This window comes from Mastigoproctus giganteus, chromosome 7, assembly GCF_048544385.1.
Source record: "Mastigoproctus giganteus isolate SK-2022 chromosome 7, ASM4854438v1, whole genome shotgun sequence".
Taxonomy (NCBI): domain Eukaryota; kingdom Metazoa; phylum Arthropoda; class Arachnida; order Uropygi; family Thelyphonidae; genus Mastigoproctus; species Mastigoproctus giganteus.
The window spans coordinates 215,314,178-215,333,352 of record NC_143581.1 but is presented as its reverse complement, the minus strand read 5'-3'; the positions used below and the strand labels follow the sequence as shown (position 1 = coordinate 215,333,352).

At 37.4% G+C, this 19,175-nt stretch overlaps 1 protein-coding gene across 3 annotated transcripts in view; it reads left to right on the top strand.

Annotated features, from left to right (window-relative positions):
• The window catches only part of LOC150083673 (serine/threonine-protein phosphatase 2B catalytic subunit 2-like), a 341,700-nt gene that overhangs the window by 302,890 nt on the left and 19,635 nt on the right, over positions 1–19,175 (top strand). For all 3 annotated transcript variants that reach the window (XM_090378116.1, XM_090378115.1, XM_090378114.1), the window contains exon 12: positions 18,188–18,285. In XM_090378116.1, coding sequence (XP_090234242.1) covers positions 18,188–18,285 — 98 coding nt within the window. The remainder of the gene's footprint in view (positions 1–18,187; positions 18,286–19,175) is intronic.

Sequence of the window (19,175 nt, the reverse complement as noted above, 5' to 3'; positions counted from 1 at the left end):
CTCTCTTCTCCCACTCAGCCACCCTTTTATCCATTGTAGCAACTTACCCTTAATACCATTCTGCTCCATTCTGCGCAACAGTGTCAAAAGCTTTCCTGAAATCCAAGTATATGATATCAAAATTATTTTTTGCATCCAGTTCTTTTGTAACCACATCATGGTATCCAATCAAATCTGTCAGACAAGACTTTCCCTTAATAAACTCATGCTGTGTCTGAATTATTGCTATAATCTTGTCTAGATGACCTTGCAATGCATCTTTAACCAGTGACTCCACTATTTTACCTGGAACAGAAGTTAAACTAACTACTGGTCAGTAATTACTCATGTCAGCAACAAAAACTTTCCCACTGCTTTGGCAGCTATAGGAAAGTATTCCCTTGAATATCAGAACACCTTTATTTGCTTTCAAATCAATGCAAAAAAATTCAGTTCAAAGAAGAATTGGAGAGTGTGGATAATAATCTTCTTGTGTGAAATGCAGGTATCGATTTATCCAACAAACTTAAAATAGGAAACAAACCAGTTTTCGGTTTTCTGAATGTTATGTATACAACCCATATACTTTAGTTGACTATACTTTAGCATCTTGGATGAAAGTGGAAATTATAAACAAAATTTTTTGTAGCTGTGTTTGAATATCTTAATTCATACACCTGTGCCTGTTTAATATACTAACATATCGCATTAAACAGCCGAGCATTACATAATTAAGAAGGTATGAGTAACAAATATAGCTATAATAAACACCTGGGAAAAGCTTTCAATGCAGAACAAATGACATTGTCCACAGATGTTGTAGTCATCCTTCTTTAGAAAGCAGTAAGGATTTAACTAATATAGAGATTAATATTATTAAAGATTCATTTTCAAAACGGATAAATGCACAGAATGATGTCTAACTGTGTTCCTGATAGAATTTAAGTTCAAAATTATGGATCAAAACACTTCCCTCCAATGCTAACAGTTTAGTGAAGGCCACCTTTTCAGTCAATAGCTATTATTAAAGACCAGCGAGAAGGAAGTACAAAGAAACATCACAGATGTCGCTTAGGTTGATAATGACAGACTAATTGCAGCACACATTTCACCGTGTTTTTATTTGCAGTGAAGGTATGGTTGTTCATATGCAAATGCAATTTTTTATGAAATAAAAAAATAAATAATAATTAAATAAATAAATTTGGTTGATTGTGGACTTCATTTGGTGCTCAGTAGACTTTCTATCATTAGTAAAACCATGTTTTACTAATGATAGAAAGTCTACTGAGATATGTTTACATATGGCAGTTAAAAGTGCTGGTTGCTAAAAATAAACATATAGATCAAAGCTATGAATGGAGTTTTCCAAAGTGTTAAGTTAAATATTGTTTAATATAATCAAATTGAGAGAACCAATTCGTCAGTACTATTAAGAGGACAAATTTTGCATCAGATTGAAATGGCGCGGTTTTGCAAAAAAAAAAAATAATTAAGTAAATAAATAATGATAATAATAACTAGGGGCCTCTGTCCCCTGCTCACTCACCCACCAACCCCAGCCAATATCAAATATAAAAAAAAAAAAAGTCTTAACCTGCTCGGCATCATTACTGAAGCTGCTTTGGAAAGAGTTTCCTTCACATGATCAACCGGTTTGCTTACACCTGCCACTTGAGTAGCTTCTTTAAAAGTCTCATACACTACTCCTTTCACAGTTCTCATGTCTTCGAAACACCTTAGATGTTTCGCTTCACGTAACAGTAATTTCAAATGAAACCTCTCAACATCTTGCAGTGAGACACTATTCAACCAAGTGACTACTTTACACATATTTTTGTATCAGCGTCATTTATTTCCCATTTTGTCCCACGTAAAATGTAGAGGTATGACGGAGTAAGTCAAATCTTCTATACCCCTCTCGTAATTATACTATTATATTAACATTATAATGTGCTGATTGAAATCTAATCAGGAAATCATCTGTGTAATTATTTACATGCACATTTTAGTAACGTAATTGCCCTGCCCACTTGTACACGTCACCCGCATCACTCTTCTCCCATTGGCTCGAATAAATATCACTAGGAGGGAAACTTTTTTAATGTATAGCGAGATAATAATAAAAATATGTATATATGTTTGGATTTTGCATCATTTCAGTTTTTGGAAGCTGAATTTGGACATTCTACCTGTAATAATTAAATTTCCATATATCTCAATACTGCCAACAAGACCATAACAGTTTATATATTGTGACTATTTACATATTGGATTAAGGGCACTCAAATTTTAGTTGCTACAGTTCATAGTGTCTCATGCATATTTTTTATTGGATGGTAGCATATGGCATTTAACTGCAAACTCTTTACTTGTGGCCCTGCATGCTAACCACAGGACCATGGCCAGTCCACTAAACTGGCCTATATCAGTACAGTGATTTCTTCTTGATCTGCTTTGAGATGTGAGATTTTTGTTAATAGCTACTGTACATTACAAGTTCAGTTAGAGAAATAAGATCCTTGGTTTTAGTGTTTGTAGCTATAGAAAAGCCAGTGATTTGTTCAGCTCTGTTTTGGTGAGTGGAATGAAGACTTTGAGAACTCTGGGATCTCAATAGTGCTTTCACTATGGCTTCTTCTCGTAGGCCAAGGAACTCAAATTTTAACCTGACATCAAAGTCTTTGATGATTGGCTGAGTAACCACTGATGGATTCTTGTGGATATTTTCATTCCATATCATTGGCAAGTGAATTCTAAGGACATGGATATGTCAGAATTCACTTGCTGATGAAGTGATGATAGAGCTTTCAGAGAAAGCTAGCAACCCTGTCTTGAACTGTGTGAATATTTTTCATATTCACTTTTAATGAGATTAACTGATTGATCTTAGCAAAAAAAAAACAAAAAAAAACTATGATATGGTCCAGCTTTAAAGTGAATGTGTAGTCTGTTATTTTCATATTTTGTTATTTATTACAGATCAGATAAAATAAGGTTACCAGAACCAATTAAAAATATGTATAATAATAATAAATTAAAAATATGTATAATAATAATAAATTTTTGAAAAGCTAAAAATTAATAAATGGTTGAAAATGTTTAGAAAAAATTTAGTGAACAAAACAATGAAAGAATTTAGTGGTGGGCAGGGATGAAATTGGAAGACTGTCTAAAAGGCCTAAATTAGTTGAAAAACAGTCTCTTGCCAGGTTAATTCATTAACCTACCAACTGAAAATTGCGACCAACACCTGGGGTTCTACTTAAACGGCTGCACTTGGAGGGGACTATCTGAAAACTGTTAGAAGCTATTACAAGGTATAATGAACTGCAAACTATCCCCCCCTGCTTGGAAAAGTTTAAAAAAAACACCAATTCACGATATACAAAATCTTGGTGACTGCCAAACTCATGGCAGTTCAATGACCATTTCATTTAGTGATTAAAGTGATTTATCTGAATAAACTGCTTTAATCAATAAATCAAATAGCAATAAAAAAACAAGTGAGCATATTCTTCCTGCCATCTCCTGTTATGATTACCATTTTGTTGAATTTCTTTGATTTCCTCCAGTTTTATTTATCTTATTGATTTTGTTTACATCATACCATTTGCTTCTTGTTTATATGTAAGCTAGTTATCTAACATTTCATTTCTGTTCAAACAGATTTTATTGATTTATTTGTTATGATCTTGCACCTTCACAATGGTGGGACTGTTAGTAACCCTAGGTATAACCCCCATGTCCAAGTCCTGAAATATGGCACCTAGCACACTGTGGGTGACCACCCAGGTGCGAATCAACATAAGTAGAGGTTGAGTTGTTGTGCCCACACCCCATGGAGCAATACTGCCCCTCTGTGTTACCAAGCAATACTAGGTGGTAGATGACTCTCATCAACTGGTGCAATACCACCACTATGCTTATTGGAGGCTTAAAGTGGTGGAATCCATGTTTAGTCTACAGAGTAATGCTACGGTAAACCCTCCCCCATCTCTTCCATCATGCAGTATGATTGATGTCTTTTGAGGTTATGGTGGACATCATGGTGAGATCTAATCTTCCTTACTTTCGAGGATACGGCTCTAAAATGGGATTCGTAGGCCGGCTGCTAGTTAACACACCAGACCGAACCTATTGGTAACGCTCTACGAGGCTTCTGGATCAGCTAATATCTACTCTGCCAGAAGGGAATCTAAATAGTGTGTATGTGGGGGCATTGTCAAGGTCACATTATATCAAGGAGCTCTTACCATGTGAAGAAATTAGGCTCCAACTCAGCTTAAAATGGGATCCCATTGAGCTCTCGGCTGTCCGGCTCAATGCCGCTGGTCCCAGAGAAGCTAGTTATTGTTGCTGACTCAGTTGTCTGGTAAACAGGAAATGTATTGTGCAACAAGGATAGGTGGAAGAGGACCAGGTTATTTTGCCAGAGGCAAAGGTTAATGACATTGTAGATCTTTTAAGGGCACAAAAGGTGATTTCATTGTACACATTGGCACTAATGACATTAAGTTATTATTATTAGCCATATGGTACAAAGAAGCCTGAGGCTTGTACTGCACCAGCCAAAAAAAAAAAAAAAAAAAAAATTTCCCGAGTTACCCTGAGAGAGAGAGAAAGAGAAGTAGAAAGGAATCACCAAGAAAGAGAAGAATGATGATATCCAGCTCAGGACCCTGGATTTTCCAAGCCCATACTCACCAGATGTGAGCCCCTGGGGTTGTGTAGGAGATCTGCGGATTTACTTAACAAGCACAAGTCAGTTTTGAAAAAAAAAAAAAAGTCACGAATTACGGTTAAATTTGAAAGTGTCTGCAATTCTGCCCAGACACAATAGGAGGGAGTATATGATGAGAGCCTTTTCAATCAATTCAGCCCTGGAGAGATTATGCAATGCTCGTGAAGTAGAATTTTTCTCAGTGTGGTCTATGCTTGTTAACAGGAGAGATTGCTACTACAGGAATGGGATACACTTAAATAGAAAGGGTGCAAGAATATTTGCTGGTGCTATCAAGGCAATGTTAGGTGGGTCGGAAAATTGCTAGCTTGGGGGATTCACAGACTAATAGATTAACACTAGCCACAGGCAGAGGTGAAAGCGATTCTTGCACTGCTTCTATTGGAATGAGCAGCAGCCTAGAAATCAAGTTGCTGGGATTTCAAGAACTGCTGGGAGTCATGAAACAAGTAAATTCATGGGTTGTGTTTGAGTAAGTAACAGTAAGAACAGGTACATGTATACTTGCATGTACACCAATGCTAGGATTATAGTAAATAAATTTGATGAATTTGAAGTGCTGGTCAAATCATAAAGGTGGATATTGTTGGGATATCAGTGACGTGGTATCACACAGATATAAGGAATGCAGAATTGGAATTAGGGGAGTACAATGTGTACAGAAAGGATAGACAGGATATCAAGGGAGGAGGGGGTTATGCTGTTAGTTAAGAAACATGCAAAATCTAAGGAAGTGCATCCAGTTGACATGGATGGACAGTGTAATGTTGAGTCAGTTTGGTGCGACATAAGCACTGGGAAAGCAAAAATGAGGATAGGAGTTTGTTATAGGCCTAATGACTGAAGAGTATAATGAACAATTATACAGAGAAAAAGAATGAGCCAGTAAATCAGAATGTCTTATAATGGGGGATTTTAACTTCCCAGATAGTGACTGGGACTTGTGGGTTGGCCACTTGCATGCTAGTAAGATTTTGTGGATTTATTGGAGGATTGTTTTCTACAGCAACATGTTCAAGGGGTAACCACAGAGGGGTAATACTCTTGATCTCATTATCAGCAGTGATTATTCATATATTAAGAATTTACAGATAAAGGAACCACTAGGTGGCAGTGATCACAGTGTACTGATGTGGGATATACTTAAAGATTTAACTACCATCAGGGATAAAGGAAAGGTTTTTGCTTTCGTAAAAATGACTACAGTGGTCTCGGAGATTTTTTTTTAAATTCTATACAGTGGGAACAACTGATGATGTTGCCAACAGCAAATTCTAAATAGGAAGCATTCAGTGAAGTAATCGTGGAAGCTACTATGCTTTTTGTTCCATCTAAGAAATACTATTCAGCATTTAGACCCAAATGGATGTCAGATGAACTAATGAGACATGTGGCAGAGAAGAAAGATGCATGGGATGCATATAAATTATCAGGCGACTCAGAAGCCTATGGTAGATATAAGCTAGTCTGTAATCAAGTTACGAAGGAGGTCAGGCAAGCGAAGGCAGATTATGAGAAATCTTTGGCAAAGGATGCAAAGAAAAACAGCAAAAAAGACTTTACTTATATATACTCTAAAAGAAAGGGCATGAATCAGATTAGTCCACTTGATATCAATGGTTTGACTGTAGATGATCATTCTCAGATAGATGCCAAACTAAATGAGCATTTTCATCTACATTCACACATGAGGAATTATTTGAGGAGAGGAATGCCAGATGTTTATCAAACTCTAATAGGGAGTTAAATGATTTTATAATAACTGAGAGCAAAGTGGTGGAAAAATTGTTGAAGTTAAACATGACAAAGGCACCTGGGGTGGGTGGGATCTATCCAGCTATACTAAAGGAGGTGACAAAGGAAGTAAGCAAACCCTTAGCAATAATTATGAGCGCATCATTGGACTCAGGGGAGGTCCCCACAGACTGGGGACCTCCCCTCAATTCACAAAGGAGGACAAAGGGTGACACAAGTAATTACAGACCTGTTAGTTTGACTTCTGTTACAGGGAAAATAATGGAGCCACTGGTTAAAGAAGCATTAAAGGATCATCTACACAAGACTGCAGTAATAATTCAGACACAGCATGGGTTTGTTAAGGGGTAGTTTTGTCTGACCAATTTGATTGGATACTATAACATGGTTACAAAGGAACTGGATGTAAAAAATAATTTTGGTATCATATACTTGGATTTCAGAAAAGCTTTTGATACTGTTGCACATTGAAGACTACTGTATAAATTGGAGCAGTGTGGCATTAAGAGCAAGTTGCTAAAATAGATAAAAGGATGGTTAAGTGGGAGATGACAGAGTCGTAATCAGTGAACACCGCTTTTTGTGGACTAATGTTATTAGTGGTGTCCTCCCAGGTTTGGTGTTGGGCCCATCGTTGTTTTGTATATATTTATCAATGATATTGATGAAAGTATATGAAACGTAATGTCAAAGTTTGCAGATGATACAAAGTTTGGCAGGTTTGGTAATGACTGTATCCTGCTGCAACAGGATCTGGAAAAGTTGGGCAGATGGGTGGAGAAGTGGCAGCTGAAGTTTAACATTGACAAATGCAAAGTACTGCATATGGGTAGCAGTAACCCCAGAAAAATGTACCAACTGGGTTGTGTTTCACTGGGTAGTGGAGAATGAAAGAGACCTGTGGGTAATTGTGCAGTCAGATATGAAGTTTCCTGAGCAGTACAGACAGGCTGCCAGAGCAGGTCGTGGAGTCTTGTCAATGATATACAGGAATTTTGCTAGCACTGATAAGGAGGTGATTATCCCCTTGTATAAGGCAATGGTCAGGCCACATCTTGAGAACTGCTTACACGTCTGGAAGCCTCATTTTAGGAAGGATGTTAAGTTAAGGATGTTCCACTTTAAGTTCTGCAAATTACAGCATCTGGAGACTAGGCGCCTGAGAGGTGATCTGATTGAGGTGTAAAAGGCCTTGAATGGATTGAGCAGGCTGAGTGCTGATGGAATTCTTCCTCTTGCTCAGATTGCAAACCTGAACAAGAGAAGAGGGTATAAAGTGAAATTGAGTAAAGTCAGTTATCGAATAGATGTATGGAAATTTACCTTTAGCCAGCGGGTAGTTGATCTCCGGAACAAACTTCCATCTGTTGTTGTGGAAGTTGATACCTTAAATAAATTCAAGGAAGAAGTAGACAAACTTTTGGAGCAAATGGATGGGTGAAATGGAAAGGTTATGGGGTTTTTTTTTTTTTTTTTTTTGCTGTTGCTGTATAAGCTTGCTTTCTTGTATCATATGTCTCTACTAATGCTAATATGTACCCCATATCCAAAAATTTCAGTACTTCATACCGCATGTCCGCCTCCCCTTTTACTTACTACTTATTACATCATGAATTGTCAGACTAATAAAGCAAACCTATCTGTGAAAGGATCTAAACCTCCCAAACACTTCCTCATTCATTAGGCAAATATACGTGGTCTCAGTTCTACTCTCAATGATGTCCATTCCACTTAGCCTGCAAAACTGCACATACTTTTTCTGACTGAATCTCAGTTATCGGTTGATTCAATCACCGCTCATCTCAGTTGTCCGAATTGTTTGTTCTATGATTCCTTTCACTTCAAAGGTTGTACTTGTGCATATGTCCATTCTGATATTCCCTGTCACAGACTTGGTAATTTGGAATCTCCACTTTTCTATTTTCTCTGGCTTAAAATCTCTTTACCACATTCTGTCAAATTCATCTGTTGCCTCTATCATTCTCCAAACTCCACTAATCACTTGGAACTCTTTGACTTCCTCTCTTTGAAACTTCATTTTCTTCAGTCCAACTTTCCTAACAATGAGGTAATTTTCCTCGGTGATTTTAATATTCACAACTCAAGCTGGCTTCCATTTTCTAGTCACACAGACCCAGCTGGTCAAGATGCTGGGGCTTTTGCAATTGCTAATGACCTCGCACAGGTTGTTCATTTACATACCAGAATACCGGACAATCCTAACCATACAGCCAAAACACGCTTGATCTTTTTCTTACAAACAACCCTTCTAAGTATATGGTCAAAGTGAGTGGTTCTTTAGGCACCTCAGATCATAACTTGATGATTGTTTCTTCTCCAGTGGAGCCTTTATCTCATGGCTATTCCAAACCTCGTGTTGTTTGGCATTACAAGAATGCAAAATGGGATGACCTGTGAGATTTCTTCTTTTCCTTGGTTGGATTACTGTTTCAAAACTTCTGATGTCGGTGTTTGCTCAGGTCGTGTCAGTGAAAGTATTCTTGTAGGAATGGAAACCTTTATTCCACACTCCACTTTAAAATCTCATCCTTTATCTAAATCTTGGTTTTCCAATAAATGTGCTAAAGCTGTTCAGGAGAAGAATGCTGCATATTGTAATTGGCTTGTTTCCAATTCTTCAGTTTCATTTTCTGTATAAACCAAAACTTCCAACAATTGTAATGTCAAAATCAGTCCAAACTAGATTTTGAACAGGCTAAGAGTAGAAAACTTACTTCTTCCCCTAATGATATCCGAGCATTCTGGTCTCTTGCCACAGCTATTGGCCACAACTTTTGCCCATCTCTGCTCCCACTTCTGTCAAAACCAGATGGTTCTATTTTTGCTTCAGCCAAGGATGAAGCTGACCTACTAGCATCCCATTTTTCTTCCAACTAATGTTTTAATGATCTTGGTGAAACACCTCCCACCATTCTCAACATGCTCCTTTCAATGCCTTCATTGATCTTCCATCAAAAGGATGTCAGAAGGATTTTGACAAATCTTGATGCTATGGAAGCTCCAGGTCCTGATGGCATTTCTCCACTTGTTCTCAAAACCTGTGCTCCAGAACTCACTCCTGTTCTTTGCCATCTTTTTTCACTTTCTTACAACCAACCATACAACCAACACACTTGATCTTTTTCTCACAAACAACCCTTCCAAGTACATGGTCAAGGTGAGTGGTCCTCTAGGCACCTCAAATCACAACTTGGTTATGGTCTCTTCTCCAATGGAGGCCATTCTCAATCTCGTGTTGTTTGGCATTACAAGAATGCAAAATTGGTATAATCTTCAGTATTTCTTTTCTTCTTTTCCTTGGTTGGATTAATGTTTCAAAACTTCTAATGTCGTGATTTGCTCAGATCGTGTTGAATTATTCTTGCAGGGACAGAATCCTTTATTCCGCACACCACCTTAAAATCTTGCCCTTCATCTAAACCTTGGTTTTCCAATAAATGTGCTGTGGCTGTTCAATCGCATATCGTAATTAGTTCATATCCAAATCTCGAGGTTTGTATTCTGCCTACACCAAAGTTCGCAACAATTGTAAAGCAGTTATTAATCAGTCCAAACTAGATTTCGAACAGGCCAAGAGTAGAAATCTTGCTTCTTTGTCCAAATGGTAGCCAAGCATTCTGGTTACTTTCCAAAGCTATTGGCCACAACTTTTACACATCTCTGTCTAAACCACATTGTTCTGTTGCCACTTCAGCCAAGGATAAAGCTGACCAACTAGCGTCCTATTTTTCTTCCAACTCATGTATTAATGATCTTGGTAAAGAACCTCCCTTCATTCCTGGTATGTTCCATTCAATGCCTCCTGTGGTCTTTCGTCAAAAGGATGTCAGAAGAATTTTGAACAATCTTGATGCTAAGAAAGATCCAGATCCTGATGGTATTTCTTCACTTGTTCTCAAAACCTATGCTCCAGAACTGACTCCTTTTCTGTGTCACCTTTTTTCACTTTCTTATTCCAGAGGTGTTTTTGCTTCTGCTTGGAAATTTGCTCATATCCAGCCAGTTCATAAAAAGGGTGACAAATCCCTCCCATCCAGTTATTGTCCCATTGCAATCACCTCTACTCTTTCCAAAGTAATGGAGAAAATTATTAACTGCCAACTCTTAAACTACTTAGAAACTTTTCATCTGATCAATAATTGCCAGTATGGATTCCATCAGTGTTGCTCCCCTGGTGATATTCTGGCTTACGTTACCCATCTTTGAACAAATTCAATGGAAAAGTTGGTGAAACTTGAGCAGTTGCTCTTGACATTTCAAAAGCTTTTGATTATGTTTGGCATAAAGGTCTTCTAAATAAGCTTCCATCTTACGGTTTGCTAGCTGTTTTTTGTAATTGGGTATGCAGTTTTCTCTCTGACTGCTAACTGCAAGTGATGGTAGATGGCTGTCTTCTAACTTCTCCACTGGCGCCTCCGTAGCCAGGTGGGCAGGAGCGGCAGTGGTAGCACATGCTTCTTGATTAGACCGGGGTTCGAGCCCGTGACCACCAAATACGGAGGATGCCGAAAGGTCATGGAATGACCACCGCATATCTCTGGAGCAATATGGCCTTAGTTGCTAATGCTCCCAAAAACCAAATAACAAACAAACAACAACAAACAACTTCTCCACTAATGCTGATGTTCCCCAAGGTTTAGTTCTTTCTCCCACTCTTTTCCTCTTATGTATTAATGACCTTCTTCCATTGACTGGAAATCCTATCCCCAGTTTTGCTGATGATAGCACATTGAATTTAACTCCAGGGGCTCACACCTGGTGAGTATGAGCTTGGCACACCCAGGGTCTTGAGCTGGATATCATCATTCTTCTCTTTCTTGGTGATTCCCTTCTGCTTCTCTCTCTCTCTCTTTCTCTCTTTTTAGCTGGTGCAGCAAAAGCCCCAGGTTTCCTTGCACCATATGGCTAACGATGATAATAATAATAATAATAATTCCACCTTCCAGTTTGAGAAACCCTGCCCTGCTCAGACAACCTAAACTTCTCGAATATCCACTACCGATTCCTTAAATGCTGATCTCCGGGTAATTCTCCAATGTTGAAATGATAACTTAGTTGGTTTCAATCCTTCTAAAACTCACTCCTGTCTTATAGGTTGCAAAAAGGATTCTTCTGCTCCTATGCTTTGATGACACTCCGATTTCTAGGCAAGATGATGTATCTCCATTGGGAGATATATCATCTTCTAATCTCTCTTGGCATAAGCACATTTCAAATATTGCTTCCTCTGCATCTAAAGAACTGGGTTTTCCCTTTTGCTCTCGGCATTAGTTTTCTTCCAAACAGCTATTCGCTCTGTACAAATCTCAAATCTGCCCTACCACAGAATATTGTTCCCACATCTGTGACAATGCTCCCAAAACCTCTCTCAGGCTTCTAGATTCCATTGAAAAGAGGGCAGTTAGATTAAGTAAATGACTCATCTCTAACAGAGTCTCTCCACTCTCTGTCTCATAGATGTTCTGTTTCTGCTGCATGCCTTTTCTATAGATACTTCCATGGGCACTGTTCTTCTGAATTGGCTTCTATAATTCCCACTCTCCCCCCCCCCCGCTCTCTCTCTCTCTCTCTCTCTCTCTCTCTCTCTCTTCCAAAGCAGTCTGAACCCATGCCACAACCAGTCAACATCCTTTCACTGTCCAACTTGAAACTCATAGAGCCTACTTTTCTTCCTCCTCGTTTATTCCTTCAATTTCCATTTTCTGGAACAACCTTCCTTCATACGTATTTCCTGAAAATTACAATTTACAGAAGCTCAATTCTAATGTCAACAAGTATCTTCTTTCATCTTTTCACCCTCCAACCCATTCATGGTATTAAGTACTATAGATTCTAATACCTCTCGTGTTTGGGGTTTTCATTATAAAAAAAATTTACATGGCAGAGAGTTCGCAGTCATTAAAATGCTATGAGTGCAGTGTTCCCAGAATGGCTTTCCCTTGAAACAATGGGACACCACTTGCCATCGTTTCTTTTTTCTTTTTCTCTTCCACTTCTCTTCTCTAGGATTTAATGTTTTACTTAGAATATCTTTTTAGATAATGGTTTGAAGCATTTTAATCCAGCAGTTTTGAGATAACTTTTGTTTTAATTCAGAGCCAAAATCCAGGTGTATTATGATTTGTGGTAGTGTTCTTAGTATTTGATTTGTTTTTCTAATGGCAGCTGTTAAGTAAATCCCCCTGGACAGATGATATGAATTCAGGGAGTTCTTCAGTTATTGAATTACTCTGGTTAAAAGGGTGTGTCTTCCAACAAAAACTTTGGCTTACGAAATCGAGTTAAAAGCTCCAGGACGTAAAATGCAAAAGCAAAGATTGACAGTTTTTTTGCTGTGCAAATGCTGCTGGGTCTCATTCTTTAAAACTCTGCGTAATTGGAATGGCAAAAAAACTAAGGGCTTTCTCGACTATTGTAATATCAAATTTACCTATCGATTACTACAACAATAAGTCAGCCTGAATGGACAGGGAGATATTTTCCAGCATCTGGCATCAGTGGGCTTGCCATAGAAAGCTGTCCTGCTATCAGATAACGCACCAAGTCATCCTAATGAAGAAATTCTAAAATCAGACAATGGAAATATGTTTGTCAAATATTTACCTCCCAATGTGACAGCTTTAATACAACCTATGGATCAAGGTGTCATCCAACAAATGAAAGCAGTTTATCACAGAAATTTATCTCTCAAGTTAGTGGAAGAAAATGATTGTGATTTATTGACATTTTGGAAAAACCTGACTGTATTAGATGCTATTTATGAAGTTTCAGCAGCATGGAATTCAACAAAAAGCATAACCTTAAAGAGGTCTTGGCATAAAATTTAACAGGGAAGCGATGAAGAAATCTTGGGATTTGACAAAAACTGCGAAGATCTGGTACCAGAAATGTTACGAAATTTGAAAAAATTGAGGGGTGCAGGGATGTCGATGAGCAATCAATTCATGATTGGCTTAATTCTGACAAAGATTTAGCTGACCATGAAGTACAGAGTAAAATTTCCGGCATCCCCCCCCCCCCATACTTCTCCTTCAACCCATGCACTGTACTGAGTACTATAGGTTTTGATGCCTTTCGTGTTTGGGGTTTTCATAAAAAAAAAAAAAAAACTAAATGATGAAGAAATTTTATATAAAGTAATGGCTACTACACCACCACTAAATAATGATGGTGAACCTGAAGAAGAGAAAGAAGAGTTAATATTGTCACAAAAAATCAGCCATAGTGTTGCTTTAAGCCATGCAGAAGCACTTCTTGACTACCTGGAGCAGCAAGACAATAGTGTTCTATCGGAAAAACTGGTTTTAAGAAATATTCGAAGCGACATTCGTCAAAAGGTTGCAAAAGTCAAAAAACAATCTTCAGTACTTTCTTATTTCTCTAAGTGAACTGATTTTCGCTGATCTCTTTCTATTTTTTGTAAAATTAAAATTTAATTTTAAAACAAAACATGTTTTTAAGATATCAATAGACTTTTTAAGTTAAAACCAAACTTGTAAAAAATATTGTGAAAATTATTGTGCACCACCATCGGCAGACTTTGGTGCCCGACGCAAGCATACATCATTACCTGTAGATATGTTTTTATACCTATGCAAGCATTGTATTGGACACGAGAGTAATGCAAGATAAGTTTTTTATCCATCGGCATTTTTTTTACGGTAAGTTCCTGAACGTTTTTCGATATTTTTGGATTAACGAGGAAATCAATTATCCAGAATTTTATTTTTACCATCTATACCGGAAAATCGAGAGTCTACTGTATATATATATATATATAGGTGGGATGTAGCATATTTGGAAACCATGCTATTTTAAATTATGAAAGTTAAGTGTTATGAGCATTTCATATGTTATCTTGGGTGTAGCAAAGGATTTTGGGCTTGTTTCTCTTGTTTCTGGGCAATAAGCAGTTGTCTTCTGGAAGGGATCATTCCTATGTATTTTGAGATAATTATATCCATTATAATTTGGGCGACTGATCCAACTTACAAGAGCTTTCTATTGATGATGTACTTTGATAAAGTTAATTTTGTTTTAACAGTTTTTGTTTTTTTTTTCTTGATAAATTTTTCTATTTTATTCAAATTTTAATCTCTAGAATGAACATTGATGTCAACTGCTATCTATATTTATGAATATTTCATTTTCACTTTTAAAAATAGGGTCAACAGGTTCTTTTTAAAAAAAATGATAATAAAAACTTGGAACAGAATTCATAAGTATTAAGTTGAACCCTATACCACTCTCTGCTGAGTCATGTATTCCTTCAGTTGACATTGTATTTAATTTTGAATTGTCTTCTTTTCAGAAAGTCAGCAATTCAAGCATAATTTTTCATCAATCTTGATCTTGCTTTTTATTCCATCTAATTTTTAATTAATTATGTTCATCATCATCATCAGCCATTTTCAATCCACTGCAGGATGAAGGCCTCTCCAGCAACTTTCCAGTTCCTTCTGTTTTGAGCACTGGCCATCCATTTACTACTCAAAAACTCATGAATTTCATCTATCCATCTCCGCCTTTGTCTTCCAGGTTTTCTTCTAGCTCCTCTTGGGTACCATTCTGTTATTTTCTTAGTCCATCTGTCATCATGTCTTCGAGCTATGTGTCCTGCCCAAGACCATTTTAGTTCTTTAGTTTTGATAAGAATGTCCTTTACTTGAGTTTGCTGCCTAATCCACGTGTTTCTCTTCTTATCTAACAGTCTGATTCCCAATATAATTCGTTACATTCTTCGTTGTGTAGGTTCTTAGCTTCTCTTCCATTCTTTTGGTGAGTGCCCAAGTTTCACTTCCATAAATTGGTGGGGAGTATACATTTATTCATTATTTTACGTTTCAGACAAACTGGGATATTGCTCTTCAGTATGTGACTATATTTCCTGAATGCTATCCATCCAAAATTTATTCTTCTCGTGACTTCCAGCCATTTATCATTATTACAGCTAATAACTTGTCCCAGATAAGTATATGACTCCACCTTTTCAATTACTGCTCCTTCAATCATTATTTCCCTTTCCGTGTTCATCATTACTTTTGTTTTAGCCATATTCATCTTTAGTCCAAAATCCTTGCTAACTGTGCATAACTGATTAAGATTTTCCTCTAATTCTTTGGGATCGTGGCTTATGACCACAATGTCATCTGCAAATCGTAAATGGTTTAGGTACTCTCCGTTCACATTGACTCCTTTCTGCGACCAGTCTAATCTTCTGAAAGCTTCCTCAAGGGCAGCAGTAAACAGCTTCGGAGATATTGTGTCTCCTTGTCGAACTCCTTTCTCGATTTTAAATTTCCTACTGTCTTTGTCTAGTCTAATAAAGGATGTAGCACTCTCATATATTTTCTTCAAAATCATAATATATGGAGTATCTATGCCTTGTCTTTCCAGTGCCCGAAACATTGCCTTATGCTGTATGGAGTCAAATGCCTTTTCATAATCCACAAATGCCAGGCATAATGGTGTTTTATATTCATTTGCTTTCTCCATTAGCTGTGATATTACGTGAAGGTGATCCATAGTTGAGAATCCTGTCCTAAAGCCAGCTTGCTCTTTCGGTTGATTCTCATCAAGTATTCTTTCTAATCTGTTAGTAATGACCCTTGTGAACAACTTGTAGATGTGGGATAACAAGCTAATTGGTCTATAATTTCCAGTTTCTGATTTATCTCCTTTCTTATGCAGCAAAACTATGATTGCATTATTCCACTGCTTAGGCATCACACCTTTTCTAATGCACTTTGTGAAGAGCCTTGCCAGTTTTTGTGTTATGTCTCTTCCTCCCAATTTTAACAACTCTACAGTAACTTCATCTTCCCCCTGGGCTTTCCGATTCTTCATTTTCTTCAATGCATGTTCTACCTCATCAGGAAGAATATCGGGTATGTCGTATGTGTTGCTACTTTGCAATCCATCTTCCCCACTGCTGGTATCATTCCCTCGCTCCTTGTATAATTCTCTATAGTAGTCTTCTGCTATTTGAATTATGCCTTCTCTGCTGTTTATAAGTACACCATCGCTATTCTTCAGTTTCAGTATCATTTGTCTTTCTGTATTACTTCTCATGGCTGCTGATTTAAATCCTTTGTTTTCCCTTAATGATTGTTCTACTTTTCTTGTGTTAAATCTTCTTATGTCCTCTCTGAGTCTCTTTCTAATGGCTTTGCATAACTCAGTATACTCAATTTTCTCCCTGTCAGTGTTTTTCTTGCTCTTCATTTGTCGTCTTTGGTTCATCATGACAAGTGTTTCTTGACTAATTTTTTCTTCTTTGGATTTCTGTTTCCCTATAGGTTTCTTGGGCTTTATCACTTTCAAAAAGTTGTAATATTCCTCGTCGATATCTTGGTCCTCAGCAGTCTGCAGAAGCTCATACTTGTTCTTAAGTTCCAGTACATACTGCTTTTTCTCCTCTTCTGTTATCTCAAAGACCTTTGTATTATTTACTCGAGTCAGTTTTTTCCTTTCCTTTCCTACATCTATATCAAGTGTACATCTTACCATTCTGTGATCACTTCCAACATTTACCTTATTCAGGACGGTAACATCAGTCACAATATATCTTCTGTTAGTGAGGATGAAGTCAATTTCATTAGTTGTTAATCCATTTGGACTCTTCCATGTCCACTTTCTGTTCACCCTTTTCTTGAAAAAAGTATTCATTACTGACATTCCTTGAGATTCTGCAAATTCCACAAGTCTTTCACCTCTTTTATTTCTTTCACCAATTCCAAAATTTCCTATAGTTCCTCTTTCTGCACTGTTTAGCCTTTTTCCAACCTTAGCATTGAAGTCCCCCATAATAATAGTGTAGTGGGTTTTCTGCTCATCTAGAAGACTCTCAATTTTGGCGTACATTTCTTCAACCTCTTCATCATCATGGCTCGATGTTGGTGCATAAATCATTATAATCTTTAGCTTGTACCTCTTAGAAATCTTGAGTATTAGTCTTGACACCCTTGGTGATGTACTTTTGAATTCCAAAATGTTGTTTTTAAAATCTTTATGGACCAGAAACCCAACTCCACCTTCACTCCTTTCACTGTTTCCATTGGTGTACAGCAGATTTCCACTTGATAAACTTATAAGTGATTCATTTCTTCTTCTTGTTTCAGCCAAACCGATGATATTCCAATTCACATTTTCTAATTCCTTTTCCAGCTCTAATATCCTGTCTTCACCGATGAGTGATCGTACGTTATAACAGGCCAAGTTCAATTTCCGTGCATGGCAGCCTGGTCGTACCCAGAGATTCTTAGCACCCTCTGCTTCCACTCTGATCCTCTCGCTGCCGTAAGAGGGAGAGTGAAAGCTGCTGGGGACTGAGGGCCATTTGTGTTGTTGTGCTCTCATTGTTGGAGGGTTTGGTCTTTTCCTCTTCACGCTGACCAGGCGTCTTGAAGAGAACCACTCTACACGTTCGTTGCCACCTAAGTGACGTAACAGGGCTTACCATCGAGAAGGTGTGCATGAGTGGATTTTAGGGAAGCAGGCCAACCGGACTTCTCCTAAATCTTCTGTAATAGAGAGATATTGGATCCATCAGTGTTTTAGGCTGAGTGTCTGATAACACCCAGGATACCTGTTCCCCTCTAAGCCCCTTTTTTATTAGTTTTTTGTTTTTTGTTTTTGTTTTGTTACTTTTTTGTTTTTGTTAGTAATTATGTTACTGTTTTTTAACAGAGAAGAAAGTGAAAGTGTTCTTCAGCTAAAAGGACTAACACCAACGGGTACTCTACCTCTTGGAGCACTTTCAGAAGGACGAGCATCTCTTCATAATGGTAAATATAAACTTTCTTTTAGAATATGTACTGTTATCTATACGTGCTGCCAATGTGTATTAAGGCTAAGGAAATTGGTCTGTCAGTTTGGTATGTATACTTTAAAATAAATGACAAACTGCATTTTTATTACCAATTGCCTGAAAAGCATATGTCTTATTGTAAAAGGTCACAAAAAAAAAACTAGCAGAATTACAACTTTGGTAGTTGATGGGGGGTGAAATGTGAAGAAATTCTCTACATAAATTGGTGTAATATAAAGGTCAAACTTAAGTATATTCCTTCAGTAGATAATCCCAGAAAGGAAACTGTGCATTCCATGTTTGTCATAATGACTAGTTTCACTTGTCCTGCAGTAAACATTGGAGAGTAAGTTTGCCATGTTGTGAGATGTGTACATTTGAAGAATGTGCTGACATATTCTTTGAATGCAAAGAGCATATAGCCATAGTGAGATTATGCAGCAATGTGCGTCAAACCTGTGAATACTGCTGAGTGTCAGTCATTTACTCTTCAAGAAGTGAAATGTAATTCTAGCCACTATATCATTCATGGCTATTTATATGCATTGCAAATGCAGCTAGTTATGGAAAGGTTTTTCAGCTGTACAGTTGTGAAAGTTACAAAGTCAGGCAGGAATATACTTCATAAAAAAATACAAGCAATGAAAATTTTTTTCTTCATGTAGTGACAGACTAGACCAAACAGTATGTCTTATGATAAAAATCCTACCCTTCTACTTGTTCAATCTCTCAGACCGCTTTAGAAGACATTATCCAGCACAGTCATTCCAGGTATAATTTTTGTAATGGTTGCATTACATCTGAAATCAAGCTACAATCTGGTGCATGAGACCTGAGTTTGTGACAGATGTAAAAGAAAGAACTCTT